At 45.3% G+C, this 23,019-nt stretch overlaps 1 protein-coding gene across 1 annotated transcript; it reads right to left on the bottom strand.

Moving 5' to 3' along the window:
- Positions 1-1,892: 1,892 nt before the first annotated feature.
- On the bottom strand, positions 1,893-22,655 carry LOC143297604 (protein downstream neighbor of son homolog). Its single transcript, XM_076610020.1, has 10 exons — positions 22,323-22,655; positions 21,364-21,582; positions 12,422-12,610; positions 11,325-11,455; positions 8,982-9,044; positions 6,839-7,014; positions 6,212-6,290; positions 5,164-5,316; positions 3,607-3,802; positions 1,893-2,468 (listed from the first exon to the last, which is right to left on the bottom strand). Exons 1-10 carry the CDS (start codon positions 22,653-22,655, stop codon positions 1,893-1,895), a joined length of 2,115 nt encoding a protein of 704 aa, XP_076466135.1.
- Positions 22,656-23,019: the final 364 nt, after the last annotated feature.

The raw sequence follows: 23,019 nt of genomic DNA, 5'->3' as shown, positions 1-23,019 counted from the left end.
CCTTAAAAAAAAAAAAAAAAAAAAAAAAAAAAAAAAATCCCAACCATTCTCATAAAAACGTGTCAATACAAGTGTTGGAATTAAAAACAAAAAATGCAAAAAAATTTCATATATGACAAACAACCTATAAAACTTAAACAATGATTTGTTTAAAATCCAAATAGCACCCAATATTGTTCCTCATAGATTACCATTATTAAAAATAAACAAAAACAAAACAAAACAAAAAACAACAAAACAAATAAAAGAGTAAAATTAATAAATGATGCAGCTGATCCAGTTCCAGAATTGTAAACAAACATTTTGTGACCAGTAGCTAAGCAAAGATGGCGTGAGCATGACTGACGGGCATTCTCCACCATGGTCCCCCGAATGCAGTCACCACACATCAACATTGTTGCACTGTATTGTGTTATGCTTTGTCACAAGACATTTGTAAGCTTCTATTCCCATTTCATTTGTCAAACTTCTTAAAAGTCAACAAAGTCGGAGACACACCAAAGTTAAAAAAAAAGAAGAAAAGTCAAGCCACATAAAACGGTCCCAGTTCTTTTGCCATTTGTCAGATTCAAAATGACTGTCAAACTGGCAATGAATTCCACAATAAACACCCCTCTCCCCTGTGCTGCAACAGGCAAGGCTCTGCAGCATGTAATGGCACCCCCAAAATGGAGTATGGCTGCCTACATGGCTGGGTATAAATGGCCACTTGTACTTACAAGTGAACGTGGAAGTTGCAGCCCATTGACACAAGGAGCATATAGTGTGCATGCATGCGTGTGTGTGTGTTCTACAGGGTTGGAGTGAAAATGACTGCTAAAGCGTGTTCCTTCTGTCTCTCACTGAATCCAACTCGAGGCAGCCACTGCTACCTGGTGTCCCCCCCCCCAAATTTTCATTATGCTTCTTCACATTGATTCTTATCACAGTGAAAACATGTTTGAAAGAGAAAAAAAACACAAAGAAAAAAAGAGATAAAGAGAGACAGAGAGAGAAGTAAATGAGTCACTTCACAGACCAGCGCGGTCTGCCTTCCTGTCCTTGTGGTGTCAGGGAAAGCACCATGCCACACACTGTGCCTTGCTGAGCCCCCAAGCCCAGTGGTGGACAGGCAGGACCAATGTCTCTCGCTGACCCCACCCCCCTGTCCCCCACATGATGGGCCTGCAGGCCACCTTACTGTCACAGTCTGCTAGATGGCATTGGGTTTTCCTTTCATGTGCAGGTAGCTGCCCAATGTCACTACACCTCTTTAGCACAAATCTGAGTCATGTCTGTTCCATATACCACAAAGCACTATCAGCTGTCCCCTGTCAGTCTACCAGTTTCACACAGCTGATTTGTGACACCTGTACCTAAAGCCTTGCTGGCACAAAGCGCTATCAGCTGTCCCATGTCAGTCTACCAGTTTGGCACAGCTGATTTGTGACACCTGTACAGAAAGCCTTGCTGGCACAAAGCAGTATCAGCTGTCCCATGTCAGTCTACATGTCAGTCTACCAGTTTGGCACAGCTGATTTGTGACACCTGTACCGAAAGCCTTGCTGGCACAAGGCACTATCAGCTGTCCCATGTCAGTTTACCAGTTTGGCACAGCTGATTTGTGACACCTGTACCGAAAGCCTTGCTGGCACAAAGCACTATCAGCTGTCCCCTGTCAGTCTACCAGTTTGGCACAACTGATTTGTGACACCTGTACCAAAAGCCTTGCTGGCACAAAGCACTATCAGCTGTCCCATGTCAGTCTACCAGTTTGGCACAGCTGATTTGTGACACCTGTACCGAAAGCCTTGCTGGCACAAGGCACTATCAACTGTCCCATGTCAGTCTACCAGTTTGGCACAGCTGATTTGTGACACCTGTACCGAAAGCCTTGCTGGCACAAGGCACTATCAGCTGTCCCATGTGAGCACACCGGCCTGACAGTGGATTTCCCTGAGGGCAGTGTCTGGGGGCAGGGTGGTGGGTGTGGCCAGACGATGACGCACACTGGGGTGAAGGCCACGGTATAAAGCACAGTAACAGCTGCAGTGGCTGTGGTCCACAGAGTCACACTCTGACCTCTGTCTGCTGTGAACTGTGACCTGACCCCCAGCGTGCTGTGCTGTGCCTGACCCCTGACCTTGCTGACTGCGGGGGTCAGACCTCAACCCCTGTGCGGGGCCCCAGCTTGGGGAGAAAGCGGTGTTGGTGTCCCCAGAACCTGGCGACGGTGTGGCTGAGGGAGGTACGGTGTGGCCGGTGCTTGACGTGCCCTGAACGAGGACTGGGGGCGGAGTGTGTGGAATGTTGAGGGGCACTGAGGGCTGGTGGGTGTTGAGGGACAGGTGGGCCATCAGGCCCGGGTGGTCCTGCAGCAAGGCACTGATGTTCAGCAGCTGGTGCGGCATCAGGGGGCCTGAGATCTCCATCACATGCCTGGTGTCCGTCAAGGACCCCCCAGACACTTTGGCCAGGGAGTGCTGGATCTGACCAACACACACACACACACGCACACACACACACACACACACACATGTACAGACAACAGCACACAAAAGGGTATTCAACTGGCTTGCATGATTTGCTCTAAGTCCATGACTCAAGTCCAAAGTCAGTCCAAAGCCAAAGTTCATGACTGAAGCCTAAGTCAAAAGTCTGTGACTCAAGTCTAAAATCAAATTCCATGATGAAGTCCAAAGTCCATGACTAAAGCCCAATGTCAAAGTCCATGACTGAAGCATGTCACAGGGTTCTAACACGCCGTTCACTTCACACACACCCTGCAGAGAAGCTGACATGCAGAGATCAAGCTGAAGAGACAGAGAAAGAGCCAGGGACTGACACTGTAATCAAAACATGAACACACAATATTTGTATTTCTTTTTATCACAACAGATTTCTCTGTGTGAAATTCGGGCTGCTCTCCCCAGGGAGAGTGTGTCGCTATACTACAGCGCCACCCATTTTATTTGTATTTTTTCCTGCGTGCAGTTTTATTTGTTTTTCGTATATCTTTATCAATTCAATTGGAAGACATGTGTGCGTCCAAAGGCTACTCACTCTCAACAGTCTCATCCCAATGGAGATTTTTCCACACCTACCAGGACGGAGGTGCTTATCTGCCAATAGTGTCTGTGACAGTCTGTGTTTGAATCCTGGTCTTGCACTTTCTCCCAAGTTTGACTGGAAAATCAAACTGAGCATCTAGTCATTCAGATGATATGATAAACCAAGGTCCTGTGTGCAGCACGCACTTGGGCTGCCCTCTGGTAAAATTCTGTCAAATAAATCCACTCCGATACATACACAAATATACATAATGCAAACACTCAAAGCCAGACTTGCGCAATGGGTTACGCTGCTGGTTAGACATCTACCTAAAATGTGGTGTAGCATGTATGGATCTGTTCAAACGCAGTGACACCTCCTTGAAAAACTGAAACAAATTCACACACACTGACACAGTCAATCCCAGGCAGGGGACTGGTGTGGTGTGACTGTGGGGGTAGTCGGTAGAGTGTGGGGCGGAGACAGTGATGGAGGGTGTGTCGGGTTAGAGCTGAGTGGGGGATGGGGTGGTTGGGGGGCTGGGGGGGTGGACACCCCCCGACAGAAATGAGGTACCTGGTTGCTCTTCAGCGTTGCTCCCAGGAAGTGGGAGGGGGCGAGGATGGAGGGGGGGATGCCGGCCTGTGGCCCCGTGGCCGCCACACACTGACGCGTGTTGAGGAGGAAGTTGTAGAGGGCTTGAACCTCCCGCCCCTGACACAGCACCAGGGACTCCCTGCGACCGTCCACCTGCTGGTACCCCTCACGCTGGCTGCCCCGCAGTCAAGGAGTCTATTGCTTTTGCTTTTTTGAATACTTTTTTTGGCCATAAAAGGCATGGGTACTATCCCTCCGAAACTTCCCCACAGCCCTCATGTGGCTGGGAGTACTGAGTTACATGGTTACCAGTAGCACAGGACAACCTCTGACCTGACCAGTCATGTATATATGACAAAGTAATAGTATGCACAAAATTATTCCTAACAACAGGTAAGAAAAACCAAGAAAACAATCGGCAGCTGACAGGTCCTAGGTGCAAAAAAAAAAAAAGTGTACAACATAGTAAGAACGCCCAATTATGCAGTCCAGAAAAGATTATAAAAATATTCATCAGTTTCTAACAAAAAAATTAAGGGAAATGGATGCCACTACATAGAATAATGAAACCATTCTTTTTGAATAATTGTGCAGCATAATATACACATGCATCAGATACGTATTAATCACAAAGTACATAATCCATTATTTTTTCTTCCATGACTGAAACGTTTGGTTTTTAGTTGTTGTTTTGGGTGTGTTTTTTTTGTGGTTTTTTTTCGAAAGGCATACGATTTGTTTTTAATTTTCTTCAGTGTCAATTATTTCCTAATAGTAATGCCAAATTTGTGAGAAATTCAACAGAATTTAACAAAAGCATTCCATTTCTTCTGTTTTATATACGTTTTTCAGTAAGTTATCAAACACATTCAACTGAGGTGTATATTTCTCATGATACATCTTGACTTTGCTGGGTTGTAGGGTGGGGAAATTGAGGTGTATATTTCTCACGATACATCTTGACTTTGCTGGGTTGTAGGGTGGGGAAATTGAGGTGTATATTTTTCACGATACATCTTGACTTTGCTGGGTTGTAGGATGGGGAAATTGAGGTGTATATTTTTCATGACACATCTGGACTTTGTTGGGCTGTAGGGTGGGGAAATTGAGATGTATATTTTTCATGATACATCTTGACTTTGTTGGGTTGTAGGGTGGGGAAATTGAGGTGTATATTTTTCATGATACATCTTGACTTTGCTGGGTTGTAGGGTGGGGAAATTGAGGTGTGTATTTTGGAGAATACATCTTGACCTTGTTGGGTTGTAGGGTGGGGAAATTGAGGTGTATATTTTTCATGATACATCTTGACTTTGTTGGGTTGTAGGGTGGGGAAATTGAGGTGTGTATTTTGGAGAATACATCTTGACCTTGTTGGGTTGTAGGGTGGGGAAATTGAGGTGTATATTTTTCATGATACATCTTGACTTTGCTGGGTTGTAGAGTGGGGAAATTGAGGTGTATATTTTTCACGATACATCTTGACTTTGCTGGGTTGTAGGGTGGGGAAATTGAGGTGTATATGTTGCAGGATACATCTTGACCTTGCTGGGCTGTAGCGTGGGGAAGCACTTCTGATCCAGCCCCACATCACGCAGCCACATCGATGCACCTTCATCTGTCGATGTGATGTCCGTGTCATCATCTTCATCATCCTCGTCATCATCGTCGTTGTCACCCTCACCTTGGCTAGGCAACAGAATGCATGGAACATGAGGAGGATCTGGAGTCCTGAGAAGAGAAATCTCTCAACACTCAGAACCACTACTAGTCATATCAACAGTAACGGTTTTTTCTCCTATAATCATACATGTATTTATACAGCACTGAATACAGTGCAAAGAGAAATGAAAACCCTTTCACACCAGACATTCAAACACATGCATCACTCTGAATCAAAACGAAACTTAGAAATACACGTAGAAAGACAGAAAGCTGGAGAAACGGGTGCGGTGGTCGAATGGTCAGAGCACTGGATCCTTGCCCCGGTTTTCTGAGTTTGATCCCTGTTGCACCAGGTGGGATGGGGTGGAGGTTTTTCCAATCTTCCAGGTCAACATACGTGCAGACCTGCTAGTGTCTGAATCCCCTTCATGTGTATGCACACACAGATCAAATACGCACGTTAAAGATCCTGTAATCCATGTCAGTGTTCTGTGGGTTATGGAAACAATAACACACCCCCAAAATGGAGTATGGCTGCCTACATGGCAGGGAAAATGAACGAAACTGTTATACACGCAAAATGTTACATGTCTGTGAGAGTGTGTGTGTGCATGACTGACATCATGGACAGTCTCCACATACCCACAAGAGCACAGGAAACAATCACACACACATGCTAGTGTACACGTGTGATCTATGTACAGTGAGTTTATTTGTGTGTGTGCATGTGAGTGCATGTGTGCGTGAGGCATATTCAATGTATTTTTTCCCCCCTCTCTCTCTCTCTTTCTCTCTGTATATGTATGCTGTCATGTACTGTTGGTATGTATGTTTCATGGGAGGTACCTGAAGCCTACTTCACAGAGAGTTTGGGCCATATAATTACCATAAATTAACATCAACATTATCATCAGTATACCTGCCAGTGTTTTTCTTCCCGGCAGCAGTGGTGCGCTGTGTGGTGTGGGCGGTCTGATAGGGCAAGGTGTACTCCACCCCTGCAGGACACACATTGTCACACCTTACAGGACACACCTTGTCACACCTTACAGAACACACCTTGTCACACCTCACAGGACACACCTTGTCACACCTTACAGGACACACATTGTCACACCTTACAGGACACACATTGTAACACCTTACAGGACACACCTTGTCACACCTTACAGGACACACCCTGTCACACCTTACAGAACACACATTGTCACACCATCAACATCTCTCTGAACCACCTTGCAGGACACACATTGTCACACCATCAACATCTCTCTGAACCACCTTGCAGGACACACATTGTCACACCATCAACATCTCTCTGAACCACCTGACAGGACACACATTGTCACACCATCAACATCTCTCTGAACCAGCTTACAGGACACACATTGTCACACCATCAACATCTCTCTGAACCAGCTTACATGACACACATTGTCACACTATCAGATCTCTGAACCACCTTACAGGACACACACCATAAACATGCCAAACGCACACACAACACCCCCACCCCCCTCCACACGTGTTACCTACAGACCCTGACCTTCACGCAGCAGTGCCTGCCGGAGACCCCTGGTGGTGGGAGTGATACAGGCAGACACCTTCCTGCCCCCTGCAGTGTGCACAAAGAACAACGCCGTGAACTGCTGGCAGCACACGTAGAAGTATGGACACTGGTCCGTCTTCAGCTGCTCATACACCGACCCAAAACTCTCCACCCTGTGTCACACAACACATCAATTATGTTGTACACTGACCCAATGGTTACCACCCTGTGTCACACAACACACCAATCATGTTGTACACCGACCCAAAGTTTCCACCCTGTGTCACACAACACATCAATCATGTTGTACACCGACCCGAAACTCACCACCCTGTGTCACACAACACATCAATCATGTTGTACACCGACCCAAAGGTCTCCACCCTGTGTCACACAACACATCAATCATGTTGTACACTGACCCAATGTTTCCACCCTGTGTCACACAACACACCAATCATGTTGTACACCGACCCAAAGTTTCCACCCTGTGTCACACAACACATCAATCATGTTGTACACCGACCCGAAACTCACCACCCTGTGTCACACAACACATCAATCATGTTGTACACCGACCCAAAGGTCACCATCCTGTGTCACACAACACATCAATCATGTTGTACACTGACCCAAAAGTATCCACCCTGTGTCACACAACACATCAATCATGCTGTACACCGACCCAAAGATCTCCACCCTGTGTCACACAACACATCAATCATGTTGTACACCGACCCGAAACTCACCACCCTGTGTCACACAACACATCAATCATGTTGTACACCGACCCAAAGGTCACCATCCTGTGTCACACAACACATCAATCATGTTGTACACTGACCCAAAAGTATCCACCCTGTGTCACACAACACATCAATCATGTTGTACACTAACCCAAAGATCTCCACCCTGTGTCACACAACACATCAATCATGTTGTACACCGACCCAAAGGTCTCCACCCTGTGTCACACAACACATCAATCATGTTGTACACCGACCCAAAGGTCTCCACCCTGTGTCACACAACACATCAATCATGTTGTACACCGACCCAAAGGTCTCCACCCTGTTTCGCACAGCACACCAATCATGTTGTACTCCGACCCAAAGGTCTCCACCCTGTGTCACACATCAATCATGTTGTACACCGACCCAAAGGTCTCCACCCTGTGTCACACAACACACCAATCATGTTGTACACCGACCCAAAGGTCTCCACCCTGAGTCACACGACACATCAATCGTGCTGTACACTAACACAAAGGTCACCACCCTGTGTCACACAACACATCAATCATGTTGTACACCGACCCAAAGGTCTCCACCCTGTTTCGCACAGCACACCAATCATGTTGTACTCCGACCCAAAGGTCTCCACCCTGTGTCACACATCAATCATGTTGTACACCGACCCAAAGGTCTCCACCCTGTGTCACACAACACATCAATCATGTTGTACACCGACCCAAAGTTTCCACTCTGTGTCACACAACACATCAATCATGTTGTACACCGACCCAAAGGTCTCCACCCTGTGTCACACAACACACCAATCATGTTGTACACCAACCCAAAGTTTCAACCCTGTGTCACACAACACATCAATCATGTTGTACACCGACCCAAAGGTCTCCACCCTGAGTCACACGACACATCAATCATGCTGTACACTAACACAAAGGTCACCACCCTGTGTCACACAACACATCAATCATGTTGTACACTGACCCAAAAGTCTCCACCCTGTTTCACACAACACATCAATCATGTTGTACACCGACTCCAAGGTCTCCACCCTGTCTCACACAACACATCAATCACCCAAAGGTCTCCACTCTGTGTCACACAACACATCAATCATGTTGTACACTAACCCAAAGGTCTCCACACTGTTTCACACAACACGTCAATCAATTTTGTTGGTAGTTTTGTTGTGTAGTATGTGATTTATGGCATGACACAATGGATGCGTTCATGATGATGTGTTCACGATAATGTGGTATGGTGGCTTTGTGCTGCATGGGATTCACATACGATGCTTTGGATGTCTTGGTGATGGTGTGATCTGGTAGCAATTTTGTGCTGCATGCAAAATTATATCTAATGCACTGGATGAGTTGGTGTGACAAACTTACCAGTTCTTGTGCAGTGCCTTCTGTAGCTCTGGTTTGTCAGCCAGCTCTAGAGAGGTGTGGTCCCTGCACACACCATCCACACAGCCTGTTGAACACTTATAAATACAATCAATCCAACACACATGACATCCACACAGCCTGTTGAACACTTATACAGTCAGTCCAACACACAAGACATCCACACAGCCTGTTGAACACTTATAAATACAATCAGTGTAACACACATGACATCCACACAGCCTGCTGAACACTTATAAATGCAATCAATCAAACACACATGACATCCACACAGCCTGTTGAACACTTATAAATACAATCAATCCAACACACATGACATCCACACAGCCTGTTGAACACTTATAAATGCAATCAGTGTAACACACATGACATCCACACAGCCTGTTGAACACTTATAAATACAATCAATCCAACACACATGACATCCACACAGCCTGTTGAACACTTATACAGTCAGTCCAACACACACACCACTCATCATTTGTAAGTATACATTTTCATCCATTAATGTTCACTCAGAATCTGTGCACACAAAACACACATACACAATAAATAACACAGACACACAGAGAAGTGTGAATCCTGAGACTACATACCAATTATAGTAACAAACAGAGATACACAGAGAAATGTTGATCCACAGATAGCACACAAATTATAGTAACAGACAGGGATGCGCAGAGAAGTGTTAATGCACAGATAGCACACAAATTATAGTAACAGACAGGGATGCACAGATAAGTGTTAATACACAGACTGTACACAAATTATAGAACAGAGATACACAGAGAAGTATTAATCCACAGACAGCACACAAATTATAGTAACAGACAGGAATGCATGGAGAAGTGTTAATCCACAGATAGCACACAAATTATAGTAACAGACAGGGATGCACATAGAAGTGTTAATACACAGACTGTACACAAATTATAGAACAGAGATACACAGAGAAGTATTAATCCACAGACAGCACACCAATTATAGTAACAGACAGGGATGCATGGAGAAGTGTTAATCCACAGACAGCACACAAATTATAGTAACAGACAGGGATGCACAGAGAAGTGTTAATCCACAGACAGCACACAAATTATAGTAACAGACAGGGATGCACAGAGAAGTGTTAATCCACAGACAGCACACAAATTATAGTAACAGACAGGGATGCGCAGAGAAGTGTTAATCCACAGACTGCACACCAATTATAGTAACAGACAGGAATGCATGGAGAAGTGTTAATCCACAGATAGCACACAAATTATAGTAACAGACAGGGATGCACACAGAAATGTTAATCCACAGACTGCACACAAATTATAGTTACAGACAGGGATGCACAGAGAAGTGTTAATACACAGACTGTACACAAATTATAGAACAGAGATACACAGAGAAGTATTAATCCACAGACAGCACACCAATTATAGTAACAGACAGGGATGCATAAACGTTGATCCACAGACTGTACACCAATTATAGTAACAGACAGGGATGCATAGAGAAACGTTGATCCACAGATAGCACACAAATTATAGTTACAGACAGGGATGCGCAGAGAAGTGTTAATCCACAGATAGCACACAAATTATAGTAACAGACAGGAATGCATGGAGAAGTGTTAATCCACAGATAGCACACAAATTATAGTAACAGACAGGGATGCACAGAGAAGTGTTAATACACAGACTGTACACAAATTATAGAACAGGGATGCACAGAGAAGTGTTAATCCACAGACAGCACACCAATTATAGTAACAGACAGGGATGCACAGAGAAGTGTTAATCCACAGACAGCACAACAATTATAGTAACAGACAGGAATGCATAGAGAAACATTGATCCACAGACTGTACACCAATTATAGTAACAGAGCTACACAGACAAGTGTTAATCCACAGACTGCACACAGATGATTGTTACAGAGAGTAAGGAGTGGGAGAAGGGAGGGAGGAATTCTTTTTATACATTTTCAGGACAGAGAGAGAAGGCAGGGAGGGGGGTGGGTGTGGGGGGCTGGAGGGGGGGCGGGAAGAGACACCCAGACAGCCAGACAGAGAGATGGCCAGACAGCAGAACGCAAAGAAATAAAGAGATGGCTGTGGGAAGAGTGTAGAGGAGAGAAGCTGTACAACAGTAAAACTTTGATTGGAAAAACTAATACACCTGCAGACAGAAAAATGAAGTGAAAAAAAAAAAAAAAGGGTGGCGCTTCACTGGTGAAATTCAATCACAGAGAAACCTGTTGCGACAAAAAGTAATGCAATACAATACAATACAATACAATACCATAAAAGCTGTGCGTCTGCGAGTGCGGGCTGACCTGAAGGCGGATGGGGGGAGGATGCGGGGGAAGGCGGGGAAGCCGGGCAGGGAAGGGGTGACCCAGTAATGACAGCACTGCCGCAGGTAATACAGCATCCGTTCCCCATCTGCTGCACTGCCTTCCTCATGCTGACACACACACACACACAAACAACACACACACACACAGAGTGAAACACAAGCACATGTGTGTGTCTATATATGTATATGTATATGTATGTACACACACACACACACACACACAAGTTTTGTTTTTCATCCTGTTGTTTCAGTTATGCATGATTGTGAAAGAGCTTTGTTTCTGCACAAGATTTAGTGCTATATAGATATTTATCTCTATCACCATTATTACTACTATCATTATTATCATTCACATGGTGTGGCTTTGGTGTGTTTCTGCACAAGATTTTGTGCTATATGAATAAATTCATCATCATCATCATTATTATTATTACAATAATCATTATCATTGTTCTGGTTTTTATTCACTGAGGGTGGCAGAATGGTTAAGACGCTCATCTGCCGATACAGAGAATCTGAGTGGGACTAGGTCTGAATCCTAATCTCGCCCTTTTACCCAAGTTTGACAGGAAAATCAAACTGAGTGTCTAGTCATTCGGATGAGATGATAAACCAAGGTTCCAAGTGCACTGTGCATTTGGTGCACTGAAAAAGAACCCATGGCAACAAGAGTGTTGTCCTCTGGTAAAAACATGTATAAGAAAATGTATCCACTCTGAAAGGTTCATAAATATATATGCATGCACTCAAGGCCAGACTAAACACGTTGGGTTATGCTGCCGGTCAGGCATCTGCCTAGCAGATGTGGTGCAGCATAAATGGATCTGTCTGAACGCAGTGATGCCTCCTTGAGAAACTGACACTGTCATCATTCACATGGCATGAGTTTAGAGCAAAGGACCAGGGGTGGGTTGTATGAGCGAACTTTGCAGCGGTAAATTTGCTTATCATTAAGAATGTTCCTAACTCAACAGTAAATTCCTGATACTTAGGAACATTCTTAACTCTAAGCAAACATAGCGCTGCAAAGATCGCCCTATGTAACCCTGCCCAGGTGGCGTATCAGACACATACCAGAGGCCGGCTGTGCACAAACCCTGACAGGGCCCCCGCTTTGCGGTGAGGGGACGGCTCCATCAGCATGAAGCGGGTCAGCGCCGCGTTGCGGTCGTCAGCCAGGCGGGAGGCAGGCAGCAGGTCCGTGTCCAACACAATCCTCAGCTTGGCCTTCAGGCTCCAGTCCAAGGGAACCCCCTCCCTGCTCTGTCCACAGACCACGCTGTCACTGTCACTGTGCTGCCTTCACCTCCCTCTCACCTCTCCATCAGTATTAACCAACACCATACCTGCTTCTTCTCAACATCACCACAACACTGTCACTGTACTCCCTATCGCCTCATCATCAGTATTAATCAACACCACACCTTGTTCTTCTCAACATCACCACAACACTGTCACTGTACTCCCTATCGCCTCATCATCAGTATTAATCAACACCACACCTTGTTCTTCTCAACATCACCACAACACTGTCACTGTACTCCCTATCACCTCATCATCAGTATTAATCAACACCACACCTGCTTCTTCTCAACATCACCACAGTACAGTCACTGTACTCACTATCACCTCACCATCAGTATTGATCAACACCACACCTGCTTCTTCTCAACATCACCACAGTACAGTATCTTTGGATAGTAAGTTTTCTTCTCAATAGAACTCAGTCCGTCTGCTTTCATTCTGCCCACTCTTCTCTAAAATCTACTTCTACTGGTGCACCCCAAGGTACAGTGCTGTCCCCTGTTCTTTTTACACTGTACACAAAAGACTGCAGAGGCACGGAGGAAACTCCTGTCATAAAATATTCTGATGATTCAGCAATTGAAGATCTGTCCAACTCTGATGCTATTTATTTCAGTGAAATTAGAAAGTTCTGTTCCTGGTGTGAGAAAAACTATCTGGATCTCAACGTATTGAAAACAAAAGAAATGTTAATAGATTTTCGGAAAGACCCCTTGCCTGTAGCTGACCTTGTTATTGATGGTCAAACAGTGGAGAGGGTCAATGAATATAGATATTTAGGGACCATCTTAGACAATAAGCTGACTTTTGACAGAAATGTTGATTCCATTCTTAAGAAATGTCAATCTAGAATATTTTGTTTACAGAAGCTTAGAAATGTTGGTATAAATTCAAATATTCTTCAAAGTTATTATCGATGTTGTATCGAGTCCGTGCTTACAGTTTCATTTATGTGCTGGTATGGAAGTTTGGGAGTGAGGAGTAAGCGTGTTTTGAACGATGTCATGAGTGTATGCAGTAAAATTGTGGGTGTGAAACAAGCTAGTATGCAAGAGCTGTATGAAAGTCGAGTGGTTAAAAAAAGCAGGCAGATAGCAACTGACGACACCCATATTTTAGCAAAGTATTATGAGCTATTGCCATCAGGACGACGCTACAGAACTTTTAAGTTGAAATCCAGAGCTCTGAAGACTTTTATTCCACGTTCAATCCACCTTTTAAATTCTTGAGAACTGTGTCCGTGCATGATAGGCTGTACCTTGTTCTAGTTGTGGTGTGTGTGTGTGTGTGTGTGTGTGTGTGTGTGTTTACTGAGCTTAAAACGTGACAACTGGTCATAATGAATGTGCAATATGTAGGAAGAATAATGTGCAATATGCAGGATGAATGTACAATGAATATGTCTAATGCTAACGTCCATATTCTAAATATATTTCTGTTTAATAATTACGATGTAATAATTAATTGCAATGTTTTTAAAGCGAATATGTGAAATGCTTTTATTTGAGAACATATGTTTATTACTCTTGTTTAACCAAGTTATCCGCACGTGTGGGGTGGGTGGTGGTGGTGGGGGGTGGGTGGGTGCGGTGCGGGTGTGTGCTGATTATCTGGTTGTGGTTTTCCGCAATTCATCTTTATTCTTATCTTATCTGTCTATTATAATCAGTGTGCAGTATAGTAGGCTATGTTTATAATTATATTAAAATAATGTTTCTTAATTCTTTCTGTTTTTACATTAAGAATACTAGTTATTACCTGCAGTGTGTGGATGTATGTATGAAACGATGTATGTGATATTTTTTACATTTGTATCTTCGTAATATTTGTAGGGGCTGTTGTTGGCTTTTACAGTTATGGTCCCCATGTTGTTTACTTATGTTGTGATAATGCACCTGACCAAATTTCTCCAGTTGGAGATAATAAAGTTATTCTTATCTTATCTTATCTTACAGTCACTGTACTCACTATCACCTCACCATCAGTATTGATCAACACCACACCTGTTTCTTCTCAACATCACCACAGTACAGTCACTGTACTCACCATCACCTCATCATCAGTATTGATCAACACCACACCTGCTTCTTCTCAACATCACCACAGTACAGTCACTGTACTCACTATCACCTCACCATCAGTATTAATCAACACCACACCTGCTTCTTCTCAACATCACCATAGTACAGTCACTGTACTCACTATCACCTCACCACCAGTATTGATCAACACCACACCTGCTTCTTCTCAACATCACCACAGTACAGTCACTGTACTCCCTATCGCCTCATCATCAGTATTGATCAACACCACACCTGCTTCTTCTCAACATCACCACAGTACAGTCACTGTACTCACTATCACCTCACCATCAGTATTGATCAACACCACACCTGCTTCTTCTCAACATCACCACAACATGGTCACTGTACTCCTCTATGTCAATCATCACAACACCAATGCCATTGCTGCCATCACACTAATGTTATTACTGCAATCACATCAATGTCATAACTGTCAGCCTCATTAATACTGCCATCACATTAATGTCATCACATCCATGCCATTACTGTCATCTCACCAGTGTTATCATCATCATCAACACAACAGTGTCATTCCTGTCAAAAGTACATCAGCATCATCAATGTATTAGTGTCGTACCTGCCACCAGTACATCAAAATCATGCAGTTTGCCATCAGTACATCCGTGTTAAATGTATCAACAGAAAATGCCATAACTGTAATCAGTACAAGAACATCACTCATATCAGTACACCTAAGTGACTACTGACATCAGCAGTCCACACTGTTACCAGAAGTGTCATTATCATCATCAGTTTCAGTTTCAGTAGCTCAAGGAGGCGTCACTGCGTTCGGACAAATCCATATATGCTACACCACATCTGCCAGGCAGATGCCTGACCAGCAGCGTAACCCAACGCGCTTAGTCAGGCCTTGAAAAAAAAAAAAAAAAAAAAAAGGAGGTGAATAAATGATATATAAGCAAATAGATGTAAAACATGAAGACACACATTCACATATACACCCACACATGCATAACAGATATGCACCGAACGTGCAGTTGCACAGATATGAAAGCACAGTCAAATACATATAAACGTACATGATCTCCAACACACACACCACACACATTACCCTGCACCTCCTCTACCCCCCTCCTCCACACACTCATTTCTAGTCTACGTATCACAGCTTCCACGGCGCACACACAAACACACACACAAATATATATATATATATCAGTGTTCCCAAAAACGTACATATGTGCGTAAATGACGCACAGATTTACAACTTTGACGCACAAAATTTTTACCCTGTGCGTCAGTGTGACGCACACTTTTTCCTGAAACTAACAAGCATCTTACGGCTTCCAGGAAAACCGCGAAGCACGCATCGTGGGCCTAAGCTTAGGCTAGTGCATAGCAGACGAAACTGAGCTGGCCAAAAACGTGTTAGAGTAACTTCCCTTGCCGATGCAGGCAAACGCTGTTGTGTGTTCATTAGTAGTGAGTATGGTTATGTGCTCATTATAAGTAGTTGACTGTGTTTTCATTGTATTCAAGCATTTCGACTGTCCTTGTTTGGAGAAGGTGTGGGTTTCTTTTCATTTTCATTGTACAATTGTCTTCATTGATTGTTTGTATGTTTTCCTGTTGACCCTCAGAAATGTGACAATGACCCTCAAAAATTCCAGTCAAAGGGTCACAGTGACCCTCAAAAAATCAGGCCCATTGGGAACACTATATATATATATATATATATATATATATATATATATATATATATACACATTCCAATATCCTGTTGCTTCCACAGTGTAGGCATGCATACACTCACATACCTCATCCTCTACCCCACCTCCCCCCGCACCCCCACCTCCCCCTCACACACACACACGCACGTGCACAGACCTCTACTGACACTTGTGTACACTTACACTCTCGCGCATGCACAAACGCACTCAAAAATACAGACCCACACATGCACACAAACACACACATACACACACGCACAGAGGCTGCCACTGACTGGCCGCAAGAGGGATGGGAAAAGATCTCTGATGCCAAGAACGTGGCGTATAGTGTGTTGCTCAGTCTATTGTATTTGGGAAAGCCCACAGAAACCCTGTTCCGTTTTGAAGAAATTTGCGCAATGTTGGTTTGGAAATGATGCCGATATTTGTTTGATTAGCAAGGCATCGTGCTCTACCTTTCATGTTAGACTTACGGCCACTCCCTCTCTCTGCTTTTATTTCTTTGAGGCGATCGATGGTGTGATGGCCTTGTACCTGTTCTTTTTGATATTCTTTGACTTTTCTGAGGATTTCCGATTTTCCTAGATGTAGGACGCTTGTTGGTGTTGCGTTACCAGCAAGTCTGTCAGCTCGCTCATTTCCCTTAACACCTGCATGTCGCGGGCAGTATGACCATGTGAGTTTTTTTATCTGAAAGTTGCGCATTGCCTTATGCCACTCTGGGCTTCCCATTCCGTTTTCAATTTTCTGTATGAGGTTCATTGAGTCTGTTAGAATCATGGCATGTTGGTTTCCGGGCATATGGATGGACGATAGCCACTGGAGGGCATGTGTCACAGCTTCAACTTCCATCGTCAGGCTGGAGGTTGTGACTTTGTAGGCAGCATTCTCTTCCCTAACTGTTTTTCCATTTTGTTTCGCAGTGAATCCCCAACCGGATTGGTCTTTGGTGACTGAGCCATCTGTGTATATGATGATGTCCTCTTCTTTACTGTTTTCTTCTATGAGTAGTTTCACTTCCGCATCAGTTTTGCCCTCTGGCCATTCCCGACAATGTCTTCCTAGAGTGGGTGAAATGGCTGTGTTCAATAGATGGTTGAGGTTTTCGGGGTTTTTCTCCCATTCTTTTGTTTCTTTCAGGTCTTGTAGTCGGCATACTAGCTGGATTGTGTCTTCTGCTTGCCCCATCCATGATCTTCCTCGTCCTAGGCGGCTGCCTTTTGGTTCTTTGACTGCGTCATGCAGTGGATTTTGAGGGTTTTCTAATGCTTTGAAGTAGGTCTTGACCTGTTCTAACTTGTTTCTGGCCTGCACTGAAGGAAGGTCAAGCAGGTATCGCATGGTTTCTGTGGGCGTGTCTTTTGTTGTTCCAAGGATCAGCCTCATAGCTTCATTTTGGACTCTTTCTAATTTTAGGAGGTTGCTTTGAGACGGTGTTGTTAGCCCAAGTCCGTAGTCGATCACACTGAGGACGAGTGATTGGTATAGCAGGAAGAGGTGGCGTTGTTCAATTCCTTTGGTTGCCATTGCTTTTAAGACTGAAAGGCCCTTTTTGCATTTGAGAACAGTATTTTCCGTGTGTTTTCTGAAGGTCAGCATCCTGTCGAAGCATCCTATCATCATCAATACAAATTACAATCAGTCAGATCAACAGACTTGCTGGTATTTCTCCATCAGTGTTGTCAATATGACCAGACTGTATGTATCATTGCTCCTGCAATTATTCTCCAGGGCTGTAGACCCTGACAATGTGAAAACTGTGCTCACAGTCACAGTATTGCATAGCTAGGAGTGTGGCAGAATGGTTAAGACACTTATCTGCCAATACAGTATCAATGAGGGTCTCGGTTTGAATCCTGGTCTCCCCCTTTCCCCCACGTTTGACTGGAAAATCAAACTGAGCATCTAGTCATTCAGATGAGATGATGATGATAATAATAATAATAATAATAATGGATACTTACATAGCACACCATCCAGAAATCTGCTCTAGGTGCTTTACAAAAACGATTTTGTTAACATAAAACATTATATCTATGTTACATACACCAAAATGTGACTACACACACACACACACACACAGAAGTGAGATGATAAACCAAGGTCCCATGTATAGCATGCACTTTGCACATTGACAAAAAACCCATGGCCAAAAAAAATGTTGTCCTTTAGCAATATTCAGTAGAATAAATCCACTCTGACAGGTTTTAAAATATATGCATGCACTCAAGGCCAAAGTGCAATGGGTTATGCCGCCATCAGGCATCTACCTAGCAGATGTGGTGTGATGTAGTGACCTCTCCTTCAGAAAGTGAAACATCATACAGCAGTCCCTCCCTGTATAGCTCCACACAGTGCTGTGTCCACCCACCTGGTTACTTCACTTAACACAGTGCTGTGTCCACCCACCTGGTTACTCCGCACAGTGCTGTGTCCACCCACCTGGTTACTCCGCACAGTGCTGTGTCCACCCACCTGGTTACTCTGCACAGTGCTGTGTCCACCCACCTGGTTACTTCACTTCACACAGTGCTATGTCCACCCTCCTGGTTACTCCACACAGTGCTGTGTCCACCCACCTGCTTACTTCACACAGTGCTGTGTCCACCCACCTGATTACTTCACACAGTGCTGTGTTCACCAGCCTGGTTATTCCACAGTGCTGTGTCCACCCACCTGGTTACTTCACACAGTGCTGTGTCCACCCACCTGGTTACTCCACACAGTGCTGTGTCCACCCACCTGGTTACTTCACACAGTGCTGTGTCCACCCACCTGGTTACTCCGCACAGTGCAGCATCCGCCTACCTGCTTACTCCGCACAGTGCTGAGTCCACCCACATGGTTACTCCACACAGTGCTGTGTCCACCCACCTGCTTACTTCACACAGTGCTGTGTCCACCCACCTGATTACTTCACACAGCGCTGTGTTCACCAGCCTGGTTATTCCACAGTGCTGTGTCCACCCACCTGGTTACTTCACACAGTGCTGTGTCCACCCACCTGGTTACTCCACACAGTGCTGTGTCCACCCACCTGGTTACTTCACACAGTGCTGTGTCCACCCATCTGGTTACTCCGCACAGTGCAGCATCCGCCTACCTGCTTACTCCGCACAGTGCAGCATCCGCCTACCTGCTTACTCCACACAGTGCTATGTCCACCCACCTGCTTACTTCACACAGTGCTGTGTCCACCCACCTGATTACTTCACACAGCGCTGTGTTCACCAGCCTGGTTATTCCACAGTGCTGTGTCCACCCACCTGGTTACTTCACACAGTGCTGTGTCCACCCACCTGGTTACTCCACACAGTGCTGTGTCCACCCACCTGGTTACTTCACACAGTGCTGTGTCCACCCACCTGGTTACTGTCCACCCACCTGGTTACTCCACACAGTGCTGTGTCCACCCACCTGGTTACTTCACACAGTGCTGTGTCCACCCACCTGGTTACTCCGCACAGTGCTGAGTCCACCCACATGGTTACTCCGCACAGTGCTGTGTCCACCCACCTGGTTACTCCACACAGTGCTGTGTCCACCCACCTGATTACTCCGCACAGTGCTGTGTCCACCCACCTGGTTACTTCGCACAGTGCTGAGTCCACCCACCTGCTTACTTCGCACAGTGCTGCGTCCACCCACCTGGTTACTTCACACAGTGCTGTGTCCACCCACCTGGTTACTTCACACAGTGCTGTGTCCACCCACCTGGTTACTCCGCACAGTGCTGTGTCCACCCACCTGATTACTCCACACAGTGCTGTGTCCACCCACCTGGTTACTACACACAGTGCTGTGTCCACCCATCTGGTTACTTCACACAGTGCTGTGTCCACCCACCTGGTTACTCCACACATTGCTGTGTCCACCCACCTGGTTACTTCACACAGTGCTGTGTCCATCCACCTGGTTACTTCACACAGTGCTGTGTCCATCTACCTGGTTACTTCACTTCACACAGTGCTGTGTCCACCCACCTGATTACTTCACACAGTGCTGTGTCCATCCACCTGGTTACTTCACACAGTGCTGTGTCCACCCACCTGGTTACTCCACACAGTGCTGTGTCCACCCACCTGGTTACTTCACACAGTGCTGTGTCCACCCATCTGGTTACTCCGCACAGTGCAGCATCCGCCTACCTGCTTACTCCGCACAGTGCAGCATCCGCCTACCTGCTTACTCCACACAGTGCTGTGTCCACCCACCTGCTTACTTCACACAGTGCTGTGTCCACCCACCTGATTACTTCACACAGCGCTGTGTTCACCAGCCTGGTTATTCCACAGTGCTGTGTCCACCCACCTGGTTACTTCACACAGTGCTGTGTCCACCCACCTGGTTACTCCACACAGTGCTGTGTCCACCCACCTGGTTACTCCACACAGTGCTGTGTCCACCCACCTGGTTACTCCACACAGTGCTGTGTCCATCCACCTGGTTACTTCACACAGTGCTGTGTCCACCCACCTGGTTACTCCACACAGTGCTGTGTCCACCCACCTGGTTACTTCACACAGTGCTGTGTCCACCCATCTGGTTACTCCGCACAGTGCAGCATCCGCCTACCTGCTTACTCCGCACAGTGCAGCATCCGCCTACCTGCTTACTCCACACAGTGCTGTGTCCACCCACCTGCTTACTTCACACAGTGCTGTGTCCACCCACCTGATTACTTCACACAGCGCTGTGTTCACCAGCCTGGTTATTCCACAGTGCTGTGTCCACCCACCTGGTTACTTCACACAGTGCTGTGTCCACCCACCTGGTTACTCCACACAGTGCTGTGTCCACCCACCTGGTTACTCCACACAGTGCTGTGTCCACCCACCTGGTTACTCCACACAGTGCTGTGTCCACCCACCTGGTTACTCCACACAGTGCTGTGTCCACCCACCTGGTTACTCTGCACAGTGCTGTGTCCACCCACCTGGTCAGCTTCCTGGTCCCCAGCTTCCTGGTGCTGAGCCATGGCGGTGTCCCCTGCACCCCCTCTGTCAGGGTCAGGTGAGGACAGGGGCGCTGGTCTCCTCTTGCTGCTCATCTCTCCAGCCCCACTGTCTGGACTCTTCATGCTGGGGGAGGTAACCTGACCTTCCTTTGCAGGTACAGCTGCTTTACTGTTCTTTCCTTTTGCATTTTGTGCTTCCTGAAAACGAAAACATATTGAGGACTTGCTGTTGTATGTTTCAAATATTTTGAAAGGGTTGAGAACATACTGCTGGACAGGGGAATGGCTGCCCAGTCACAATGTCCAGTCTGCAAAGGCTCAAATTAAGTTTGTTCCTCTTCTGGACATTTTTGTCTGTTTTGCCTGGTCATCACTGTTCATCTTCATTTCTAAACATGTATGATCAGTGTTTGTTTTCTTCTACTTCTCCTCATTATTATACAAGACAAATGATGTAATTATGCATACACATATCTATCATCTAATTCTCGAATTATCTGTTTATCATTATGTTGACAGGCTGTTTTCTATGTGTTGAAAAACAGGAAAAATTATCAATATCATAATACAGGAATAATTTATACATGTTGACAGGCTGTTGTCTTAAGTGTTCAAAAACAGGAAAAATTATCAATATCATACAATCTCTCTCTCTTACACACACATGCATTCAAAACACTCCATTGACTGTTCATCTTTTATGTTTTTATTTCTATGGTGAGCCATTCACATTGACAAGGTTGCTATGACAGAGTTTGTTTTTGTTTTTGTTTTTGTTTGTTTGTTGTTTTTTTACCTTCGTGGGCTAAAACTCCCACGTACACTCGTATGTACACGAGCGGGCTTTTACGTGTATGACTATTTTTATCCCCGCCATGTAGACAGTCATACTCCGTTTTCGGGGAAATGACAGGAGATTAAACTAACAATACATGTACCTGACTTGCGTTGTTCAGGGCGGAAAGTAACCTGGGTACTTTCGTTTCCGTCCTTCCGCCTGCAGTAGAGTCTCCGTCTGCTGACACTGGAGACGTCGTCACGGCCGATTCTGTAGCTCTTCGTGTCGCCGATGAGCTCACATCGAAGGGGTTTTTCCTTTTCCTCCCTGCATCTCCCATCAGATGCAATGCGTCCGTGTTGCCGGGGGACCTTTCAGTCTTGGAACCGTCTGCTCCAGACTGCTCACCCGCTTCCTTTGATCGTCGCTTCTGCCGACTTCGGGTTCGCATGATATCTTTCGGCTTCGTCCATTGCTGACGATCCTGCGACATGATGCTACAACTACAGTTTGACAAATGACTGACACTTCTGGGTAGTTAGAGTGTGACAAAAGCGCTTAAAATACTTCAAAAACGGAAAGTGTCAGAGTTCCCACAGCTCTGACGTATGTTTGGAAACACGCGCCCGCGGATGCGGTCCTAGATTTCGCCAAGCGGGAACCCGACCAAGATGAAACAACTTGACTTTCCCATGCTGAACACACGAAGTGAAACAAAATTACATGTATTACATGTAATTTTGATCACATCAAAATGAAACACAAGCTGCTTTATTTGATATTTTGAGCGAAAACTCAAATCATCCACTTTGATGTTTATTGCCATACAGTTTGTATTTTTACTCAAACCTGCCCCA

The sequence above is a fragment of the Babylonia areolata genome, chromosome 23 (genome assembly GCF_041734735.1).
Source record: "Babylonia areolata isolate BAREFJ2019XMU chromosome 23, ASM4173473v1, whole genome shotgun sequence".
Classification (NCBI taxonomy): Eukaryota; Metazoa; Mollusca; class Gastropoda; order Neogastropoda; family Buccinidae; genus Babylonia; species Babylonia areolata.
The sequence above is the reverse complement of the archived record's forward strand: the minus strand, read 5'-3'. Positions and strand labels throughout refer to the sequence as shown.